This window comes from Poecilia formosa, unplaced genomic scaffold (genome assembly GCF_000485575.1).
Source record: "Poecilia formosa unplaced genomic scaffold, Poecilia_formosa-5.1.2 Scaffold253, whole genome shotgun sequence".
Lineage (NCBI taxonomy): Eukaryota > Metazoa > Chordata > Actinopteri > Cyprinodontiformes > Poeciliidae > Poecilia > Poecilia formosa.
In genome coordinates, this window is record NW_006800192.1 from 727,625 (window position 1) to 751,864 (window position 24,240).

The 24,240-nt window shown below is 40.0% G+C and overlaps 2 protein-coding genes across 3 annotated transcripts in view; both read right to left on the minus strand.

Moving 5' to 3' along the window:
* LOC103150401 (rap guanine nucleotide exchange factor 5-like) overlaps positions 1-13,563 on the minus strand; it is a 36,364-nt gene extending 22,801 nt beyond the window's left edge. For both annotated transcript variants that reach the window (XM_016680681.1, XM_007570001.2), the window contains exons 1-6: positions 13,176-13,563; positions 8,662-8,804; positions 7,979-8,079; positions 1,923-2,001; positions 1,598-1,742; positions 1,427-1,524 (exon numbers count right to left, since the gene is read on the minus strand). In XM_016680681.1, the coding sequence (XP_016536167.1) occupies positions 1,427-1,524; positions 1,598-1,742; positions 1,923-2,001; positions 7,979-8,079; positions 8,662-8,804; positions 13,176-13,355 (746 nt within the window). In that variant the 5' untranslated portion in view covers positions 13,356-13,563. The remainder of the gene's footprint in view (positions 1-1,426; positions 1,525-1,597; positions 1,743-1,922; positions 2,002-7,978; positions 8,080-8,661; positions 8,805-13,175) is intronic.
* A 4,471-nt stretch (positions 13,564-18,034) lies between these two features.
* LOC103150402 (solute carrier family 40 member 1) lies at positions 18,035-23,769 on the minus strand. Its single transcript, XM_016680672.1, has 6 exons — positions 23,618-23,769; positions 23,188-23,303; positions 22,872-22,998; positions 22,479-22,733; positions 20,412-21,092; positions 18,035-19,217 (listed from the first exon to the last, which is right to left on the minus strand). The coding sequence occupies exons 1-6, from the start codon at positions 23,766-23,768 to the stop codon at positions 18,958-18,960; spliced, it is 1,590 nt and encodes a 529-aa protein (XP_016536158.1). The 5' UTR covers position 23,769; the 3' UTR covers positions 18,035-18,957.
* Between the last annotated feature and the right edge of the window lie 471 nt (positions 23,770-24,240).

Sequence of the window (24,240 nt, forward strand, 5' to 3'; positions counted from 1 at the left end):
GTTCCCAGCAGAAAAACTCCAGATAGTTCAACTGCGTGATGATTTTTTTTTTTAATTTATCACATGCTTTGTTCGTATGGGACAGAGGGAAATGGGCGGGGCAATAAGTCTCCTTAATCAGGGTTTGTTTAGAAACCAAAATAACAATTTTTGTTCATTTTTGATTCAAGACAAACACTAAAATGATGCAACGAAACATCACTTTGGCGTTCTAGTTTTTCATGCCTTCTCAACACATCAACCATGACCACATACATTAGTTCATCAGAATCACATCCGATGCATTCACATTTTACATTTCCAACTTCTCTTAGGACATCTTTAAAGATTTTGACATGTATCAAGTTGGTGAACTAACATGAAAAAGGACTATCAAACCTTTTATTGATATTTTGACAATATATATTATCATGTATGTGTGCACTCTTTGACATGAGCTTCTATGATGCAGGATTTTTTGGGGGCATGGGGGTGTGATATTGGATAAAAGCTAAGTTAATAACTGAAATCAACTGATTATTATCTGCACTGTTTGGTCTCCAATCGATGGCAAGTGGAACACAGCAGAATTCAAAGGCACATCACTCCTATGAGTAACATTTTATATGGCAGTGTCATAAATGAATAAATCCGGCATATTTTAATCGGCCACAGACCTGTAGCCTTTTATGTCAGACCCCTGCTAAGAGCAGCGTCTGTTCCTGTTAGTCTGCCATGATTAAAGTTTTTCAGCCTTCAGGCTGACCTTTCCTGTCCAACAGCAAGATGTCTGACTCTCACACTGGACTCTGTAGTTGTTTGCTGGAGTTCCACAACACATCTTCTTTTCTTCAACATTCTCTGTTTTGAGGCCTGAGGGACTCTCACTGCGCTAAAGAGAAACGTTCTGATGTGATTGGACACTTGCGAACACTATTTTCTTTCTTCTTGAGAAAGAAAATGCTGTAAGTTACGTGCCTTGAACAGTACTTTCACCTCTCAAAAGTTGTGAGGTCAAACAACTTGTGTGTTTGAGCCATATTTGTTTTTTTGTGTTTTTTTGGCAGTGATGTGGAGATATGATGTATGCATTGCATTATTTCTGCTGCCTATTTATAGCAATACTTTTCTCTTATGTGATGTGAGAACCACTTCTAGCAGCTTGTCGTTATTGCTTAAAACCAGAATTCCCTCTCTTTCTTACATTCCAGATAAAGAGCAAAATGACCTTTAAATCTCCGAGAATAAAACCGCCGAGCACAGAAATTACTTTACAATTCCTGAATGGAGTCATTGATGAAAAGCTAAAAAGGGAGGCCTGGAGAGAAGAACTCTGTCTTTGTGTTCAAAAGTTCCTCTTAGACCACCAACGTGTCATTCCTACTGGATGTTGTACAGATGAAAATAACAAAAACTAAAAAAAAAAAATCCAGATACAGTTACTTACTGTCTGCGTCTTAGGTGGTAAAATTTCTGCAACTCTATCACGTCCTTCTCCAGGGCTGGGTGCTCATAAAGATCATCGAACACGCAACGGTACAAACTCTGGAAGCAAAGCTGTCCGTCATCATTCCACATCTCATCTCACGTTCCACTCATTTCCACAGATATTTCCTACCTTGAGGAAGATTTTGACATGTTCGTCCTCTCTCAGGAACTCCTTGCAGAGAGACATCCAGTGCCACACCAGGTGCAGGACTTTCTGTTTCCTCTCCAGAGCCTCTTTCAGGTCCTCCTTAATTTTGTGCCACTTGTTGCAATAGGTGCATACTGGTTAAGGATCAGATTTCCGTACATTCAATGAGACGATTCAATGGTGAGTGGAAGCTGAAGCTCTAATGCTTTTCTTTAACACCCATTTTTCTGTCTGTAAATTGAATTTATGTGTTATTAGGAATAAATGATTGCAATGCTTCTGCAGAAATGCCTCCAGGCAAGGATATTGTCCCAGAAGAGCTTGGCATAAATCGCTGGTTGACATGAACACTGGGTATGTGAGTAGAAAGTCATCCAGAAGCATATCTGCAAAGACACATACATATTGATAAAGGTAAAAAATGTGTATGTTTCAGTAGCAAATGTTCAGAGAGAATTTCCACTTTGAAAAAAGGTATGCTATTACAGGAAAACAGGCTTAAGCGCTGCAGGAACACAGCCTCATTAATGCAGCAGTACACTGAAGGGCAGGAACACTACCGACCCCGACAGCTGCATGATTAATATCTTCTGAACTGCTTATATTGCTAGGCTGCACTTATGATTCATATGGCCTCACTTTTTTTTTTTTTCTTCCCCCATGTTCCACTTTAATACCACAAGGAGAGCTCGTTCTTTACTGCCAAAAATCATTTGGAGATCGCTAAGCACAGGAAAATATGAAAAAAAAAAAAAAAACTTCTTTAGAGCAAGACGATTTGCAGTCAGTCTGAAGGAAATAAAAGTAAACATAAATCTTCAAGCATATTTTACTCTGGCATGGTCAAAGAAGCCTTTACAGACATTATCTTCAGACTCTCATAATAGTTTCTGCCATCTGCGTCAGTGGAGGTAAGCTAACAACATGACGGTGTCGGATGATGTTTCTCTAGCTTTTTATTTTTGCACTTGAAAAGAAACAATCTGATGTAAATCAGATCGGTCATCCAGATTTCCTGCCCATTTATCTGTATACGATTCATTCCAAGTCAAGCTAATTGTTCTGCTGCTCAGTTTCTGTATAATTAGTGCAAAGTCAATACAGTGAACTGAGTTGAACTGAATTAAAGGGAAAATACAGATCTTTAACACTTCAATGTTTTCTTGCGATGTTAAAACTGCAATCACAGATCAACTTCTTATGTAATTTGCTAGAAAGATTGCTCTTCTAAATATTCTTATATTGATGTGTAATTTTTCAACCTGGTACCTGTTGTTTTTTTGTACAAAAAGTCAAAAAAATACGGCCAGTTATTCATTCAATAACATTTTATTTCATAAATGGATCAGTAGGATCAGTCTTCTGCGTACAGGCCTTAGACCAAGAATTGTAAATTACTTCCTTTAATTTCAACGCAGCTTCCAGAGTCTTTTGTGAGCGTTCCGGTCCAGCAGACTCACCGACATCATTATGTTAATCCGTTCAGAGCAGCTGTGCATACATAACTCCCCGCTTATGAGGGGGTTACTCCCTCACATGCATGCAGCAGTCATAAACAACACAGTGACACAGCTTTAACAGAAAGTTCTAGGGAACTAGAAAGTAACTCTAAGCTGTAGCACTTTTACTCACGTAGAATCCTCTGTAATGTCTAGCTGGTGTATTTAGGACCGTTTCTGGTATATTTACTAACCTCCTGAAGACCAGTATGTCTTATGGAGACCCATTTTTCTTTAGAGACTAATGTCTAAAGTAGTTATAATGGCGTTCGCCCTTGTTTAGGCTCAGGGGTTATGTTTAGAGGTAAACTGTGTATTAGGATTTTGAATATACTAATCGTGACTAGGGATAATGTCTGGGTTAGGCATAAATCCAGTTACTGAAAGGAATGAAAGCCAAAACAAAGTCCCAATATGGATAGAAATACAAGTACTGAATTGAATGTACTTTATTAATCCTAGAGGGAAATTCACATTTCACCAAAACCTGTCCAAAGAACAACATACAAACATAACATGGGAGAGAGGTGCCTGAGCCTGCAGCCCTTTAAAAACAGGAATCAAAGCATAAAGCTTTTTTTTTTTTTTTTTGCCAAAATCTGACAAAGAACTTGTCAGAAACACTTGTGCTGCAAAATGGCGAAATCTACTTTGCTACCTCAAGGTGATGTATAACATTCTGGTGAGGTTTTCAGCCTACAGATGCAGTTTATCTTTTTTTCAGCAGCAATATATATATATATATATAATTTTTTTTTCTTCTGTTTCTGGGATACAACTTTGATGTACAATTAGCATCTGCAAACAACATTTATGGACGACAAAGCCTCCTCTCTTGGCCCACTGGTGGTGATTTTTTTTTTTTTTTTGCTGGAAAATACTATGATAGTGTGTAAGATGTGCAACAAAGAGTACACATATCACCGAAACTATTCAAGCCTAAAATACCATCTGAGTCGTAAACAAGCTTCGGCAAGCAACAGATATCCACAACGGAAACGTCAGCGTCCACAGTCACATTTCTGAAGAAGTTCTTTATCCTGAGAAGCGATCAACGGTTCCTGAAGAACAGGACCAGTGCCAGAGAGTACGGCGGGCCGGGCCCATGCATTCAGGCAATGTTCTAACATGTACACATGCAGCCTGTGTACATGTCAAGTGTTAATTTTGTGTATATAGTTAATATGAAAAAAAAAAAAGTTATTTGAAAAAGCGTTTCTTCTGTCTGAATTTATTTTGTATGTATTTGTAGTCTATTTATTTTAGTCTTTAAAATGCCAGAATTTGTTTAACTTTAATATTTTGTCCGATGACATCATTTGAAAATAATTAATCAGAGTACATGACTAGTTGTCGCTCTGTGCTGATAAGTGCAAACTATTCAGTGAGCACAGCAATGTGCAACTTTTTTTATTTATTTTCGACAAACAAGAGCCTTTATTATCTTAGAAAGTGACAGTCATTCACCTAAAGGGATTCATTTTTGTCCTGTCACAAAACACCACGAACATCCTGTCATTACAGAAACGAGTGATCTGGAACATGCTTCTGAGAGCTGGCTACTCTGTGCAGCGAAGGAATCAATAACCGCATTTGAGATGAAGCCCAGGAAAAGCTGAGGCTGTCCTGCGTGGTGCTTATGAATGCAAAGGAAGGAAAGGAAAACATCAACCTTTCACTCAGCCGTGGTTCATGTTTGCTTTCCCCTTCAAACATGCCTCTGGTGCTTCCAGAAAAGTGCCTCGTTTTGCAGGAAGAAGACATTCTCTGCATTCTTAATGTTGCGAGCTGAGCATTTGCAAATAGTTGCTGCAGTCATTGTGCTGCATGTACAGGTCAGGACTTCTCAGTAAATGAGAGTTTTATTGAAAATAGAACTAATACCAGTAATTTAACCTAAGCAGTAAAGCTCATATAATCATATATATTTATGACATTAAGTGTGATAGGTTTTAACTGTTATTTTTAATAATTGCCTACAACTAATGAAAACTCCAAAAGGAGTTTATATGAATATGTAAATTATACATAGAACCAATAACGAGAAGGATTTTTAATACAGAAATGACATATAATGACTGACGCAGTCATCAAAGACAACTGACTGCTGTTGACAGCCCTTCACAGTAAAAAGCTTATTGCTAAAGAAGTTGGAAATAAGTATGAAAATGGAAAGTGTAGTATAAAGAAAATGTATAGTAAAAGAAAACATACAATTTTGAGAGTCATGCCATCTGCTGATGTTGGTCCACCGTGTTTTAACAAGTCTATATTGAATGGACTCATTTTCTAGGTTACGTAAAGTGTTTTGTGTCTCATTTAGCCCACAAGCTCCATAGAGAAGTGGATTTCCTTTTTACACCATGGCTCGGCACTTGTCCTCGCTGCCAGACTATCAATACCCACTGTGCGTGACTGGTCTTTAACCTTTCCTGACCTAAACCCGATAGATAATCTATGGAGTATTGTTAAAAGGAAGACAAGAAAAACCAGAGCCAGCAATGCAGATGTGCTGAAGTTGTATGCTCTTTAAAATTAACAAATGAAAAATGCCTCCTGATGTGAAATGAGTCTTTACGATACACGAGTTTCACTTTTCAAAATTGAATTACTGACATTAATTAAATTTTTGATTGTTAAGAGGCAATGTTTTTTTTTTCTCTAACTTTAGTTCTAGAGTGTAATTTAATCTTTTGTGTGTGTGTGGCTGAAATGTTTGTTACCTTGTGGGTGTGTGTTTTGTGGCAGCCATCTTTGGATCCTGCTAAAGAAGAGGCCCACCGATCACACCCAGCCCTTTCATAGAAACAGCAGTGATAAGAGCTGGAGTTTGACTGGCTAAAGCTTAAAGTACTTTAAAGAATACAATGTTATATAATTTGTGCATTTGCATGCATAAAATATCTGCCTAATATTTTATTATTGATAATTCATGGTTAGTGTATACACTGTGTGTTATTGAAATAAATCAATTTTCTAATTTCCCTCACCACCACTCTGGAAGGCTGACGTGATTGGCTGGTGTAAATTGAGAAGGCGGGGTTTAATCAGTTTATGGGTGGACTGCTAGATGTAGCAGGAGAGCTGATGGGATGGCTGCCATTTCTGAAATCTGCTGTGTTGAACCAGACATAATAGACCAGCTTTGTTGCTGTGCATCCAAGGTTGACTGACTCCTTTTCTTCCACACCACACCTCTCAGCATAATCATATGCTAATTTGCTGATAAACACCTCCAAACATATTAAAAATCAAGTCATTTTCCTCCATCTAGAAGAGCCACATCAAACACAGCAACTTGGGGACTGCTCAAAGAAAAATGTATTTGAGTTTGATGACATCAGAGCGCCTTAGTCTACCACGCTTCTGCAAAGCTCTGTGGATCAGCGTAGAAGTAGCATCAAAGGAACAACAACTTTTGCAGGCAGCTGCGTACAGCCCAGCAGCAGTCAAGCTGCTAAACATCTCTGAGTAAAGATTAGCTGCTGCTCATGACTCCTCTGGTCTCTGGTTGTTTGACATTGGGATTTGATTTAATAATCCATCGGGAGATATATGCTTAATTATATCACAGAGCAATGGATCTATGATGAACTTAAGCCATTTATTTATGTAAGGATATGAGCAGTTTTATTTATTTTTTTTAAATGTAACTCCTTCCTCCATCTAAAAATGCATTCCTAGCACTACAGTGACATCAGTTTCACTCAGTTCGTCTGCTAATCGTGATCTGAGCCTCCACTGATGACGGTTTCCTCTTGTAAGAGAAAACAAATCTTATTTTTTCTCCTCCTTCTTTTTATTTGCTTTCTTTCTCTCTTTGTCTGACTATTGCACTGCTCTCAGTCATCGTCTCTCGTTGAGCAAACGTCTTCAGCTTCAGCAACAGAGGGTCTCCTCTGCCTTGGCAACAGTGTCACATTATCATGTACCTGCTGGGATGAGAGGAAATGTGTTGATTTGTCGCTGCTGCGGGGCTGGAGTTCATGTGGCGCGGTCCACTGCAGCCACGCTCAAAAGATATGAGGAAGCGTTGCATATTTCTCACTGGTTTAAAGATTTAATCATGTGCTATTTTTTTTCCCTCCCAACAACGAAAGTGAACTGACAGTAAAAACATAGCTGGTTAGCGGAATCTGGATTGTAAGATTTCCAAAAACGCAAAGTAGGAGGAAAAAAATGCTCTGAAGCCAAAAGAAAAATTAATTGTTCGCTGTGGGGATTTTTTTGGGGGGGTCAATGACGTCACAGGAGGCGTAATGTATCTAATCAGTTGGTTTCAGTAACCATTGTGACACTAAGTTTTCAGTTTGAGTATTGAGGTTCAACCTTGTGTGCTTCATCAAGAGTTGTGGTACTAAAGAGTAGAAATACTAAGAGAAAACTTAAATTTGCTGTCATTAGTTCCCTTATGCCTTTTGTGATCTCACCGGAGGTACAGTAGCTTATTTCTAAAAAAAATATAGATTTTTTTTCTTAACAATTTGCATCAAAAAGGCCAAGCAAACAGGAAAGCTGAATATAATGTGTTGCACCATAGTTGACAAGCTATTTCTTCAGTGAGTTGGATCTAGCTTGCAGAAAACTCAAGTGACAAGCTTTAAAAAAAAAAACAAAAAAAAACAGGCTGAACATTTAGACACTCATAATCAACCGATGATATCGCCTGGAGACGAACTGCAGCACCGGCTCATTATGGAGACCAGAAGGGGTAAAGGAAACTTCTTTTCATTTCATTTTTTTAGTCCTTTTTTCATACATTTAACAGCTAGTGATAGATAGCGGTAGATATCAAAATGCTTTTTCATACCCTATCACGACAAAGTAAGTTTAAAAGGCAAAGAGTTAAAGTAAGGATGCTGACCTGACTCTTTCCCCTGCGTGGTCCCTCGGTCATCATCCAGCGTCATGTCACCCAGCAGATGCTCCAGGATCTTTTCGGGGGTCCCTGACACCACCGCGTACCTGTCAGACACAACAGAGTCAGCGGAGGAGTCCCTGCCGATGGAGGACAGAGATCTGCTGCTGCTCCATTCCTCCTCTCCCTCTGTTCCCTCATCGTCTATGTAACGAAAGTAGGGGACGTCAAAGGTGGGCATCGTCTGCGGCTCTGCCCGGCTGGTGCCGGTGCTGCTGCTCTCCTCCCCGTCCTCCTCGTCCTCCTCCTGCTCCACCAGGGCTGCGTGCAGCAGCAGCAGCCCGCCGTCCTTCTGCAGGTTCAGGGGCTGAGGACGAGATCCCATCCCTGAAGAGTTGCCGTGCCCTCACCCCGGCTGCGCTTACTGCCGCGTGACACCTTCATGCATCCACCCTGGCGTGTTCACGCCGAGGGATCCCCCTCTATGACTGGGAAAGGCCGTCTCACAGCCCCATGCTGCTCATTTATATCTGTTTAATGTAGTCATTTGAGTGGAGAGCTGAGATGTGGGCACGCCTGAGTGAGTGTGTGAGCGACAGAGCCAGAGGAGGAGGCTGATGAGAGAAGGAGAGCTGAGAGAGAGAGAGAGAAACTGAGAGAGGGAGGAAGGAGGGAGTGGAGAGGCTTACCTCCTGGTCCTCGCCTCTTCCCTCCCTCCTCCTCCCCTCGACCACGCAGCGTGCGCTGGCTGCTCTGACAACACTCGACGGAGAACGAGCACATCGTGGCCCCGCTCCCTCACACACAAGCGGACTGCCTCGTCACTCTGTGGCTGGAGAGAGGGAAAAAAAAAAGAAGAGGGAGGGGGGGGGTCTGAGTGTTTCATAAAGGAGATTCCCTTTTCTTACTCTCACATAAATTTCCTCTGATTTCCATCATAATACACTGTCAAAAGCAGGTCGGAAATAGAAAGAGAACGTCCACATACATCATTATTTGGTCCTTATCGCAGGAGCCCATTCAGGGATTAACATAAATGAGTCATATTTAAATTACTGATTTATGCACAGAGCCAATTAAATTATGGGGGATGTCCAGGAGGGGGAGTGTATTTGAAGCTGTCATTTGGTTATACTGTGCATACTAACAATGGTTTGGACTTCTGCTTATTAGGCTTTGATCCACACACTAACTCCCCCAGCCAGGGGAGGGATTTATCCCCAATAAGGTGCATTTCAATTCTTTTTCATCATTGCCAACGAACCACAATCTAGGACCCAACAACTCTATGACATAATGTAACATCTCTGTTTAAACTGGCATACATGAAGTAAACCAAAGCAATCCAGTTGTAGTTTACAGGTTTTTCTTTTTTAGTTTTAGCAGTTTTAGGAATTATGTTGTTTGTTTTTTTTTAATGTAGAATGCTTTTCAAAAGTGTTCTCTTGAATCTTTTACACAGTTTGTCACCTCACAACTACAAGCTTCAGTGTATTTTATTGGGCTGTTGTGTGATAAGCAGAGAGAAACTAGGGCATAATTGTGGGGTGTGTTTTCTTTACAAACAAAAATCTGAAAAGTGTGGCTGGCATTTGTGTTCATGTGTCATCCTGAAAATGGAGAGTGTGCGTCTGTGCAAACCTTCCAAGACATGATCATCCACCGAAACTTTTTGGCTACTTTTTTTGGCGATTTTTTCCCCCCGACTATACTGCATTTATGAAACACTGTAGATATTTCATTAAAAAAAAAACCAAAAACCTACAATTCCCACAACCCTGTCCATTTTAGCAACATTTGCATATTGCCGCGGAGTAGCACCCAAAACCCCCCGACCTCCTTTTTTTATGTTGCATTACTTTTTATTTTGTTTATTGGTTTATTTCTGTGTGGTTCACTGTATTTGTACAACTTTCAAACGCAAATCTTTCCAACTGTACTAAGATCTATATTTTATGTTGTTTTTTTTTACAAAGGCCGTTTCTTCATGTTTTATTCACATTTCTCTTTTCTTATCAAGAAGGGTTCTCTTGCTATTAACAGGACGCTTCTGTGAACTTGTGATTAAAAGTTAATCATCTTCATGTGAAATGCAGCCATGTTGTATTCCAGTTTTTCTTTGTCTTCTTTTCAGTCTTTCGCAGCCTCCACTCTGAGGAAGAACTGTTGTGCTTGCAGTAACACAATTCCTGATTGGATCTGGACAGTGCAGGACCCAGATCAGATATACTGGCCCTAATGAAGATTTCACTGTATACACTCTCATGCATCAGCTCCTTGTTGATAGCCCCCCCTACCCCCCCCCCCCTCCCCTCCTTCAGTCGTCAACCGTCAGTCAATGAATCACCTCTGTTCATGCAATTAGCCGGGGCTGACAGGCTGGAAGTGGCTGCAGTTTGCAGCCCTAATTGTATTTTGTGGAGACAAATACATGATCCTTCAGTAAAGCAGGATTTCCTGGCACAGTAACACTCAACCAGAGGGCACACAGAGACAAAAAAGACTGACTGCTGGAAGAAACAGCAGGGATGTTCCCATGTGCGCAGGATGGAATATTAACTTTAAGACATGCTGGCGGCTTCTTGAGTGATTCATGACTTTGAGCGCATCTCATAAAGCTGTTCCAGCTGATCCCAATCTAACCAGCAAGCAGGCACAAAGAAAATGCCTCTTGTGTATTTTCAACCATAAAAAGGGTGGAGCCGCCGCACTTCTGTTCACGGAATCTGAACCACGACGAAAAGATGATGATTAGCTTCCTGGTTGCAGTGAAATGTACTCCGTATTTCCAGGCAGACCCACCAGGTGCTTTGCTTTTAGCTTCAATGCACAGTTTTTTCTGACTCAAATCACGACACCAAAGCCAAAGTGTGGATGTCCATGTTCCCCCCAAGAATGAATTATTGATCTGACCACAGCTTCTCTGGGATAAATGTCTGTGTGCAGTGGGAGACAGACTCATAATACAAAAGACAAACAATCAGATCCCCTGAGCCGGTGAATAAAATGCAACACAAGCCGAAAAGATCTTGAGTCAACGTTTCCAAAGAAGTCCTCGTAATAAATATGATCTCAGGCTTCTGCTCAAAGTCACGTTCCTCAGATGTTTTCTGTCCTCGTTCACGTCTGGTGTGGATGGCGTGAGACAACTAACAAGGCCTGCAAAGTGTCTGTACTGTCTGTACCGAGTGCAGACGAGACCAAATTCCCTCAGAAAGAACAGCATGAGATGGCAAGAAGATGAAGAGAGTAGCTTAGTTTCTCAAACAATGAAAACCGGCTTGCAAATTTAGAGTTTATTTTAATTCTAGAGGAGGTGGTATACAGCAAAGCCTCAAACTTCACACTTTCAATTCAGACAAGCTCTAAAAAAAAATAAATAAATAAATAAATACTTTTTAGCCTTCAGCACCCCTGTCAAATCCATCCATCAGCTGTCTTCAGCTCATCCAGGATCTGGGTTCAGGAGGAAACAGAGCTCCTTCATTTCTGAGATGCTCTCCTGTTTTCTTTTAGAGGGTTCGATCTTCCAATAGGAGCAGTACATTGTTGTACATTTGGCCATTTTGTTTCAACATGGAGTAAACTTATTTCTACGCTCTTTGATGTCTGATTTCACATATTTAAATGAATCACACATTACGCCGTACAGTATGTGTTGGGTGAACTCCAGCACCAGTTTGAATCGCTTTGCAAACACGAAACAGGATAATTTTATATAATACTGTGATTTCTAGATCAGTTGAAATATTAAACTCGTGGTCAACCTTTTGTGATTTTTCAATTGCATTCCAAGTGTACACCATGCAAGTGCGCAGTAAATAGAATGCCAAAGTTATCTACTTTGCTGACATTTGATCGCACTGCGATTGGTGGCGGCTTAACGCAGGTGGCGAACTTTACTGAATGCTTAACAGATGAGAAGATCTGGCCTTGTTAGGGAGAAAAGGTCACAAATCTGACGCACGGGAACCCACCCAGAGACCACACAATGTACTGCCAGTACAGTCCAGCCAAAGACGTCAACCTTTCCTGCAATTGTCTAAAAGTCCAGCGAGCCGATACAGCTGGCAGGAAGCGTGAAGCTAAACCCTCCAGAGCTCTGGCCAATCAGAGGGCTCTTGGGCTGATGTAATGTGTTGGTTTTTTTGGGGGGGTTTTTTTCAAAGCACAGGCGGGTGAGACTGAACAGTGTGTGTGCACTTATGCTTTCAGAAGTGGCAGATTTTATAAATGGATGGTGCCACAATCACCACCCATGTGTTTGTGGCGCTTCCACGCAAGGATGGTTTGTGCGTCTAACTTCATCTGAAGTTAGACGAAATGTGTGCAGGGCAAATGTACTTATTTGATAAAATATATAGCTATACTTACTTAATAAGTTAGAATGATATTAGAATATTCGTTTATTCCAGTAACACCATTCCCTATGTGAAACATATGTAGTTTTCTTTACACACAGACTGAAATTTGCAAGCTTTTATTTATTTTTTTAATCCCGATGATCCTTCAACATATTTGATGTTTAACATTTAAGATTCAAATATTACATCAGATTAAGATTTTTTTTTTTTTACACAGAAATGTGGGCTCACCTAAAAGTATGCTTAAAACTTGTGCATAGGTTGTGGCGTTGTTTTCCAAAAGGTACTAAAATATGCACATATATTCTGACTTACTTATTATGACTGCATGTATCAAGTAACCACAATAGACTCCACTTTGAGTTTATGGTCATCCACAGGAGCACAGAGGATAGTTTTAGTTGATTGTTTCTGTTTAGACATTGAAAATAGACAATATGTATGTGGCCAGATTTTACTGTGCAAGGTTGTTTACATTTTTGCAGTAATATTTCTCTACTTATGTTGAGTCCATTTCTTCCAACAGACCTTAATGTAGCTTTGTGCCCAGCTTTTTTTTTTTTCACAAATATCCAGAGATATGTCTTATAATATAGTTTTCCTTAATTTGTGTATTTAATCTGTAAACATCCAGGGATTTCTCTCAGTCAGGGACAATTAATGGAATATTCTGTCCTATTCTATTCAAATACATTAACTAAACAAAATTCAGCATGGAGACAGAGATGTACAATATCATATTGACAGCTTGATTAATTATAGATGCTACAGAGAAATCAGTGCAGAATGTCAGATAGATGTTTGCAGTGAAAATCACAGATATGATCTTTGTGTCTCACCTGAGATGTCTTCTCTGGACCCTTGCTGTGGTTTTGCAGGAACCGGCAGCCGTCCTTCGCCAATCTCTGGACCATCTCCAGTCTGGACAGGTCCTCCTTGTCATGCAGGATGCATTTGTTACCCTGCTGCAGTGCAGGGGGCATAGAGAACATGTACTTGAGACCACAGTCCCACGACATTGTCAGCTAATAACCACTTGCTGGATTCAAAAGAAGCAAGATAACAGAGTAGCTCTGAAGCAAACACTGGTTTGTGTGAAAGTAGTCCAAATAAGGAAAAGACATAAGAGTTGTCTGAGTAAATACCAGGTGCTGTGCACCTTGTTCAGAACTTTCTAAAAGACTTCCTCGGCTGGACTCCTCATGTGAGTCATGGGCTGGACTACAAGTGAAAGACACGGCCCCGCTCTGTCAGTGTTGCACCTTTCACCAAATGGGAGGTGGGTGGGTTTTGGAGAACGGAGGAAACATCTGGAGAGCCAGACAGCCCAGAAAAGGAAGTTTCGAAAACTCCCATGCAGGAGAGAGTCAGGACTGGGCAGGGTAGCAGAAGGTCAAATGTTTTAAGGGTGGTGATGTATTAAGTATGGCAATAGGTACAGGAGACAAAAGAACATTATGATGCAGACGCTATCAAACCAGGCCAGCGCATTGTGCACTGTGGGGTTGAAAAACAATCAAAGCGGATTAGTGAAGGACAACATAATTTGTGTTGCTCCAGAAATTCTGCCTCCTCTTAAAGTACTGGCAAAGTGGCTTAGTAAATAAATAAAATAAAATAAAACCATAATTGAAGTCAGAAAAATCACGAAAGTGTTACAGTGGCTCAGGGGTTAAGATTAATTGTCTTGCAGTTGGAAAGCTGTGGATTTGACTCCAGCTCTCTCATCCCCACATGTCGACGTGCCAATACGCAATTCATTTAACCCCATGTTGATTACCTCTCTGTGTGTTGATGGAAATGTTTCGTTTTTGTTGTTGTTGCTTTTTTTTTTTTGTCAGAGCAGCTGAGTGAATTTGGTGTAAAAGTGATTGATAGTACCAGAAAAGTGATAAACTCTAAATTCAATACATTTTTATGCCCAATAAAATTAGGGCACACCAATAAATATATAGTTTTTTTGCTAAGAAACATTCACATTTAATCTCATCTTTTTTTAAAAGTTTTATTTATTTTCAAACAATAAAACACTAAACAAAATAAGTTAAAAAAAAAAAAGGAAAAAGTGATAACACCCTATCCTTAAATCGTTATTTAATCTTTGGCTGAAACAACTCCGGTGAGATGCTTCTTGTCGACATGTATGCTCTGACATCAGTCTGAGGAAGGTCCATCACCTGAGAGAAAAGCACGGTGTCCTTTCTTTAGCTGTTTCATTGTCAGTCCATAGCTACAAATTGGGGATGTTACTCCACCGATTCTCCTCTTACTGCTCATTCCAAGGGAATCACTGGCTCTTTTTGCATGTCAGTAAATATAACCCATTTTCTGTGCAGGTAGTTTCAGTTTCACTTGCTTTTTCTTCAAAAGCAGAAAGTGTCTCTTTGAAAAAGCATACCATATACTGTTCATTTTTGTCTTTTTATGTGAATGCTGTTGCTTTGATAACCTAAACATAAAAAAAGGGATCAGTGTGATCCTTCAGCACAAGCACAGATCAAGATAAAGCAAGGACATTATTTCTCTATTTGAACACTTTATCTACTATAGTTATTCATTTTTTCACCTCTGTCAGCACTGCGATGCTTGACTGCGTCCAAGCAAAGCCATTTAACTGCACCACTGCCTCAGGCTGGTGACAAAGCAGACTGAGGAATGAGAAAAGCTCGTCGTCTCAGTCTTTCTGCGCGAAGTCCAGTCTCCAGATGATGGTCGATTAGCTGTTTTGGGAGGCTGCCTTAATATCAGACACATGAACTGTAATGAGCCCAAAATAATTGTAAAAAATGCATTTGTATAGGCTACAATCCATCATTGCAGCGTTTAGCACTTTCTTTGGACATAATACATATCATTCCATGGAGGAAAGAAAAATAAGATGGAGCCAAAGGATGAATCTAGTAATAATGTGCTACCACTGACCTAGTTTCTCAAGTAAATGAATTAGCAAGTGAGAACGCCTGAAGTCAGACTTGTTAACGAGCTTCCGCTGTGTAAACAGGGACCACAACTGCAGCCTTGGGAGTTGTGCTGCTACTGTGGGTGTGCTGCGCTGCAAAAGAATCGCAAAGTGATGAAACTTTCCTCAGCTTGTTACAGAATCCCTCTTTCAGAAACGTTTCCCAGTCCTTTTCGGTTTTAACAGAGATGTTGAACCATAAAAACACGAAGCGCCCTTTGTAGGCGTGTGGAAGCTGCTTAATTTTTAAAGTCTTTAAGGCACAAAACCGAACCACGTGTGAGACTGGTGCACTATGGGAGTGCTGATTCTTTTACAACAGAGATTACCATTTTGAGGGGACGGGAGAGGAGGTTGAGGGAGGCAGCAGACTGACTTCAAAGTGGAAGTCATGCCATTCCCACTGCAGGATCACTGCTGTTTTCTGCTATTCTTAGAGTCCCTAACACCTTCCTGACCATCTGGTGGGGAAGTCACTGGTCTCCTACAAAACGGCACATCTTTACTTGTTTTCTAAGTTTTGAAGAGGGTAAAGAGCTTTTCCGTCAGCACTTTAGTCTTGATATAAGTTGCTGTGGCTTTGAATTGGGTGTTTCAGGATTTGCGATGTGTACTCTTTCATCTTGATCTTCTTGTTGTTTTGCTTTGTCTTGTCATGCACCCATGTGTTTCAGAAGAGACACTTGATTCGTCAAACAAGTTCTAGGCCAGTTCCAGGATCTCCAGAAGACACATGAACCCAAAACAGATCAATTGTCACAAACTTTGCCTTTTGACTGCGCTCTGTTTTTTTTTCTACCACATTTGCCCTATTGTCGTGTTTTTAGCAGCCCATCTTATTCCAGTTCTGAACCATGGCCTCAATATTTGAGGAGCTGACTCTCATACCCGCTGTTTTTACACTCAGTCATGAACCCCTGTAGTGCGCTCCGAATGTCATGGCTGTTAAGATGCCAACAGACCCACATCTTGACAAAAAAACAAAACAAAAAACAAGAATGAGACCCTGAGAGTCTGATGCTACCAGCACTTGACTTGATACATGACTGATGATGTTAAAAATGCCATATGCTGTTAATTAGTAGACAAGCTTTATTTAAGAAATTTGAATCTTTCCTGTCTTTTATTTTTGTTTTGTTTTCATCAGGAACGCCCCCAGGTTTGCTCATAGGGCGTTGATCAGTCAGTCAACAAAAAAATGTTTCATACATACATTTATTTAAGTCAAAGATAATCTTCATCTTTATTATTACAAACATCAATAATCAATACAAAAAATGCACAAAATTAAACAAATATACTGAGATATGATACTTGTTTAACAGGTGGTAGAACATGGTTGATAGTTCTACTGTACATTAATGGAATATGACAACATTAGGTAGCTGAGAGTAAGTTGTATGATGTGTTCTTGTTCCTAGTTGAGGTAAGGTCACAGTTTAGTTCATCTGAACTGCAAAAGAATGAAGCATAAATTAAAACAATATTGTTTTACCCTTGAATTTCTGTAAAGCTAATAATCTCACACCTAACAAGGGAAATAATTAAGGAAACCTTAAGCTAATCTATATACACAAAGCTGTTTGGTAAAACCATCTTCATTTAAGTTTATTAATTGGTGCCTTGCAAAAAGTGATAATACATCTTTAACTATTTTAAATTTTTTAAAGTCAGAGTTTCAATGTATTTTGTTGTGATTTTATGCTGTAGATCAACACAAAGTATTGGGTAATCATGTAGTGGGAAAAAAATGCTACATCATTTTTAATAAGTGAAAAAAAAACATTTGAAAAGTCTGGAATGCATTTGTATTCATCCCGTTTAACTCTGATACCTCTAAAGAAAGAAAGAAATCACTTCTTTAAGAAGTAATTAAATCAGAAACCTGTGTGTCATTTATTTGCAGTCGCTGGCGAGATTTGTGAGAGAACATTGCTGAACAAACAGCAAACAACAGAGCAGACAGATCAGGGATAAAGTTGCGGAGAATTTGAAAACAATTATATAACAAGATCCCAAGCTGAGCATCTCACGTGGCAGTATTCAATCTATTATCCCTAAATGGAAAAGGTGTGGAACAAAAGCAAGCCTATCAAGTAGTGGCCCACATACCTAAGCATAGAAGGTAAGCAAGAAGTCCATTAATCAGAAAAGCAGAAAAAAAGGCCCTCTGAAAAGCTGGAGGAGCTGCACAGATGCACAGTTCAGGTGGGACAATCAGTCAAGAGGGCATCTGTTAGCTTAGCACTTATTATGGCTTTTATGTAAGATTCTCTACTTCTGTCAATGTATGCTGTAAGAAAAGAAATGTGTGGCCCACAGATATAAAACTGACAGCACCCTAAACACACCACTCCCACGGTGAAACACAGAGGTGATAGTGTCATGTCAGGGACAGACAAACTGAAGCTGACACTTTCCATGATAATGACTCAGCCAGAGATTTAAGCATATTCAAGTTTTAGAATGGTTCAGTCAAAGTACAGACTTAAATCTGGTGAAGAATGAGTGGCAAGACTGAAAAATAGCTGTTAAAGCAGCACCAATCTGGCAGAATTTCACTTTTTTTGCAAAAATAAAAAACAAAAATAAATAAATAAATAAATAAATAAACAAACATTTCTGTTTCTATGAAGCTTGAAGAAATGTGCCCAAAACACTTGCAGATGTAGCAGCAGCTACGTAAGGTGTGTGTAAAAAGAATGTATCAGAAGGATTAATGCAACAGCACTCCATACTTTTCAAAAACATATTTAAAAAGAAAAAAGTAAGATACATTTGGTTCTTTCCATATTACAATCATACACTTATTTGTGGTCAGTTTTCAGAAAAAAAAAAAAACATGTCTCGTTGAGTATTAATAAAATATGAAAAGAATATGAATACTATTGCAAGGCATGATGAGATTTCTTTTTGCGTTTTAATCCATCAGCTAGTTTTATATCATTATATAAAAAAAAAAAAAAACAAGGCAAATGTTTGCTTGATTCATCCACAGAGAAACAAACCAGGTGAAGGAAATGCTATTTTTCCATTCACTTTGTCCACTAAAAGGGGAGGCTGACTTGTATTTTTATTTTTTTATTTTTTTGATCAAACAATCTCACATCCAGTTCCCTTTATGTTCCTTTTTGGACATCCTGGAGTATTTCCAAGTGGACGGATCAGTAACATCGATGCCACTTGTCAAAGAACCGTTTTGTTGTCCCTCTAATTTGTTCATGTTGATCTCTTCCTCTCATCTTCTCTTCACTGAGTGAAGGCCAGAAAAAAAAAACTCACTGTTCACCCACCCCTTCATCTATAAAACCATGTAAGGTTGCAGACCTGCTCAAAAGTCTTATAGCTGTTGTAACTCTGCAGAGTTTGCACCAAAATCCTCTGATGCCTTAGTCATCACTGTCGTGTCCTCGTGTCCATCAGATTAGGACGTTTCTCCTAGATGCATCATCGCTTCATTTGTGGCAGCCACCTTAGGATGTGGAGAATATCGGAGAACTCGTCTCCTGTCGTTCCTTCAGCTGCACACGTGAAATCAAGTGTGGAGTGTAATGGATGGCTAAGTCACGAACAGAGTGTCGCAGTCACAGATCAGGGGGGGAGGCATTCATTTCCCAGGTGCAGAGTGGATCCAGTGCTTATGTCTAAGCCGCGTCTCCTTCTTATGTTTCGAGGCGGTGTTTTCTCTTGGCTCTATGTGCGTACAGGAAATACATACTGTGCCCGGTGGTGATGAATATTACAGATATGATAACGAGGATGCCAAAGTGCTGAGGTTGTGGAGCAGAAATCACCATGATAAAGTGGAGCAGGTCCATTAGATAATTCATGGAGCTCTGCACCCCATTTACCACCCCTCGCTCTGACTCACAGATGGTCTCCTGCAGAAGCTGGGTCACAGTCAGGTCGAAGCACCACAAGCCTGAAAAACACATATGCATTTACTCTTTAAAAGTTGATGTATGCAGTTTTTTTTTTTAATTTATTTATTTTTTTACATTGCAACCCCAAGAAAAGAAAACCAAGATGCTGCATCTATCGTATTTCCCTGTGTTCAGCTTTATGTGCCCTTCTCTTTTTGATCTCTGATCTAGCCAAACCATTTGTGCATGTTTGCTGTGTCCCCTGCATGGCTAATGAAAAATGGGATTCGTGATGGCTTGTTCAGCAATGGCTTACTTCTTGGCACTCTTCTATTTAAGAGCATATTTGCAAAGTACACACTAACAATTGTTTTGTTGACAGATTCCCCTCACCTGCACTGCAAATCCAAAGTTACCAGGGCCTTTCTTTGTCTGTTTCTCTCAATAACGCTTACCTTCCCTGGCCTCTCATTTCAGGTGGATAAGCAGTTCTTCAAGATGCGTTTTAAATTCGGGATATTGTTTTATAACGTAGCACCGCATTGAGTTACTTCTCATCTTTGTCCCTGAGCTGTCTGCTGTATGCCTTGGTCTTAATGATGCCGTTTGTTCTCTAATGTTTGCCAACAAACCTCTGAGGCCTTCACAGAACAGCTTCGCTCAACTGAGACTGAATTACACTCTGGTGTACATGATGTACTAATTACGAGACTTTTGAAGGCAGCTGGTTGAAATGGATTTCATTTAGGGCTATCAGAGGTGAACAGCTGTGATAATGAACTTTAAACTGTTTTTTTTTTTGTTGATGTTTTTTTTTTACGAAACATGTATTTTAAAATTATATCCTTTATCTTTGACTTCACAATTACATAGCAGTTAGTGTTGGTCATATATAAATCCCAGTAGAACGCCTGAAAGTACGGGGCTGCAAGTTGACAATATGTGAAAACATCCAAGGGTAAACAAATTTGTAGTTTTGAAATTATAGGTAGGCGTTAATTTAAGAACGCCTACCTATAATGTCACAGGGCCTCGATTGAGGGAAGGCTCACCGCACTGGCATTTTATAGCAGAACTTTTAGCTGTGCTGTCAGATGTGGTATTTCTAGATACGTTTCACTAATTTTCACAATTCACTTTATTTTTTCAGAGGTTTCCAGATTAGAATTCGTTGAGTCTTCGCTTGTCTAACTATGCATCATCAATCTTTTCCTGAACAATTTTCACCTTCATTTTGAAGTTGGTGTACTCACCAATGCGTGCAGTGATGACGCCCAGGAATAGCAGAATAATGGATATGTAAGAGTCTGGTGCCGTTCCAGAGGGGACGTTGTCAAAAAGGACGGTGTTGTTGGTCCAGTGTATGGAGGAGCGATCCGGAAGCAGCGGCTGATTGCTCCCTCCCGAAAGAGGATAAGTGTGTTTTTGCCTTTTGCTTGCCATTCCTCCAGGCTCAGCAGAGGAACCGGAGCTAAAGTAGGGCATCAGCAGACTGAGATCTATAGGGCTGCCAGGAGCAAACACAGAGCACACACACAGCAACAAGCAACCCAGGTGGAGGCAGCTTGAGATGATTCCTGTATTAACCAAGCCGACCGACTTCCTGAGCCTGGTGAACATCACAGTGCCCATCAACCCTGTGATAGCCGACACGCCCATCAGCAGACTTAGGAGGGAGCCGCTTATGCCCTGAGTGTAAGCATAGCCAGTGGTGATGCAGTCAAAGCCCAGGACTGTAGTGTAGAGGAAAGCCAGACCCAATCCGGCCAGGAAGACGGGTTGTCGATAATAGGCCCTCCAGCCATCCATACATGTGCTCAGCAGCCAGCGAAACCTTTGGAAACACAGCGGCAAGTTGGTGATTTCTTTAAGATGCATGTCTGTGTTGCAGTTGCTCGTTGCCAGAGGGTCAGAAAGCTCATCGTCGCCTTGCCCTAATGAGAACAAAGAGCGATGACAATCATTTAGTTTATGTGCTGTGAACTCTGAATGATGAGGTGATTTTTAGTAAGTTCTTCTACTCTAACTTCTAATGTCTCTTCATAAATATATCTTAAGCTCAGATCATCTACACAAATTTAACCTGTTAATGTCATGGTGGCCATAAACTTTGGTGTTTTTTCTTTAAAATTATAATTATTTCTTCTAAAAAAACCCATTACAAAAAAATGGACAATAAAATGATAATCAACCCAAAGCTTTAACCAACACCACTCTTTTAGTCACATAAAAATTCCCATGCAAATATCTTACATATCTGTTGACTCATCATATTGTTAAGGCAAAAAATGTCATAGTTGGTTAAAGTAGGACTGCCCTGATACAATCCCATGTATATAATGCATTTTGATATGATATGTGATGTCATATGTCACAAACCAAATAAAGAATGAGGCATTTCAAAACCCAACTAAATGTTTCAGATCATGAAACTCATTTTAACATCAAAGCAAACCTGAATAAATACAACCAGCTCTTTTCAATGGTTTCATGTGTTTAGGGACTATCCAAGCAAAGCTGACCCTGTGTGAAAATATAATTTCAAGACTTTGAAAGTCCAATGAACAACATTCACAGCGCTGCAGATCTCACATGCCACTTGTTGTGTTTACGATTCAACAAATTAGAAAGAGGTTGAGAAAAACAGCATCCATTTGCATTTGAAGTGCAAATGGTTAAAAAGAACAAAAGGTGTCTACATCGTTCCCCCACACCCCCCAAAAAAAACAACAACAAAAAAAAAACAAAAACATCTTGATCATTTAAATAGTTTTAAATAATGTTGCCCAATTATGCACAGACTTTATAGAAGTTGTTCCCACCAGGCAGGGCACAACCTGTTATTAGGTTTAGGGTACAATTACTTTTAAGGTCCACAATGATTTGAACAGTTTATCCCCCTTAATAAATATGAAAATTTGCTTGATGATATAAAACTTTTAAGTGTGACACAAAGTAAAAAAGATGAACAGGGTAAATACTTTTTTAAGACACCGTTTCTTCAGAAATAAACTACAAAGCAATTACTGTATTGCTCTCTGTATGCTTTAGGCAATTTTAGAACATTGTAGCAGTTTTGTTTTTTTCATTCTCCGTAAAAACTGAAGCAGAAAATAAAGCTGCGTTCCACAAAAGCTCCTGTTGGGACAAAACATGAGTCCCTGTGAAGACAAAAAAAAAAATGTATCTGAAATGTCATTGATGAATGAGTAAAGTTGGACCATTCCACGCATGATGCACTCATTGTATTTTCTTCTGTTTCTTATATTTTAAGATGTAGCATTACATTAGAAAGTCAGTCATGAAAAAAACTCCCATACCTTGCAACCCTCTCCTCTCCGACCTCTCCAGGTACTCCTGATCGCCCTCAACCGTCGGGGGTTTGACTGAAAGCGCTGGAACGATTCGATAAACTCTTGACAAGAAGAAGAACTCCACAATGAGAGAAAAGAGGTTCCACGCCAGGATGAAGCCGCAGCCAACCACGTTGGAGGCCAGGGTCATGACCTGTCCCACTGCCAGTGGGGCCAGGATGTTGGTCACCTGATCTATCCTCCTCATGGTGGCATTCATTCCTATTGTTGGGATCAAACACACCGAGATGAAAGCTTACCCACACACAGACTTTCAGGGGAAAAAAAAGAAAAGAAAAACAGGAGCTTGTTAACCTGCGACCATGAGTACAAACAAAGATGCAGAGTAAACTTTCTCACCAGCCAGGTGGCCTCGGTTGTAGCCTGTAATAACCACTATCCAGTCCCTCTGGATGGCAATGGTCAGCGCTGTGCTTGCGAGGTTTGCCACATCTGCCAGGATGATCACCACCGTATAACAAACTACCTTGTGTGAGTTTTGCGATGCAACATGTTACTATGATGGCACAGAGTAGCCACAAGCTCAGAAGCAGAGGAAACAGGGATACAGAAAAAAGGGAAGAAAAACAACAGTGCTAACTTATTTATGTACATTTACCGTACATTAGCTACATGTTAATTCCTAATTATTAGCCAGTATTTAAAGCCTACTTACAGTAAACCATCCATCCCAGATCAGCTCAATCTGTTCCTTATATGAGAATACCAGCATGAGCACAATGCTACATACAGTCACTGAGGTGTTCTGAATGAAAAGAGATGCATGTGCAACTAAAACAGAAGATGGAGAAAAAGACGTTCAGACTTTCACACATGACCGTATAAAAGTAAATCTAAGTGACGCAAAACATTCATGCAGACTCTCTACTCATGGAGTCATGCTGGGAAAGTATAACAATCAAATAAAAAAATAAAAAAACTGATATATTTTAGCTATCACGTTAATGACATTCACAACCTTGGTGGAACAGACAACCAGCAGATTTCCTTGTCAAAAATCGGATTCTTCTGATCTCTATCAATGCCTTTCCATCTCTGCTACCTGACGGCATTTCAAAAGGAGTGGGGGAAATAATCGTGCATACCTTTATTCCTAGGATTGCGATCAACCCAGTCTCCAATTAAAGCCCCAAGCAACAGCACTGACCCAGCCAGCACCAATCCAAACACTGCTGTCAACAGCAGGTTGCGGCCATACAACTCAATGAGGAACACAGAGATTGCAAAGTGCCACATGCGGTCACCCTGTTAAATCCAAAACACAATGTCATTAATAAATGTGTGTATGACTACACACATTTTACATCAAAAAGGACAGCTTTGCTGTTTGCTCTATCGTTGGCCATGTTTCGTCTCTTCAGAAATGTCTCTTACCCACATAGATAACGCTCCACTCACATAGATGAGAAACTTGGGGCCTTTGAGGTAGATAAGAGCTGAACCTCAAAAGGAAACATGAAAATATAAAAGTAGGTCAGTGTGAATTTGCTGCATGCACAAAACACAAGCCTGAACCCAGAAGGGGGACCTTACCCGGTATTTTCCTTGCTCTTCGAGTTCTTGAACCTCTGATGTTGTCAGATTCTAATTCAACCACAACCCCACCACACTGGGACGTATCAGCTCGCTGAGACATTGCCTAGATAAGGAACGAAGGAATGTAAAAAAAAAAAACAACAAACAAAACCCTAATCTAATAATGTTAGAA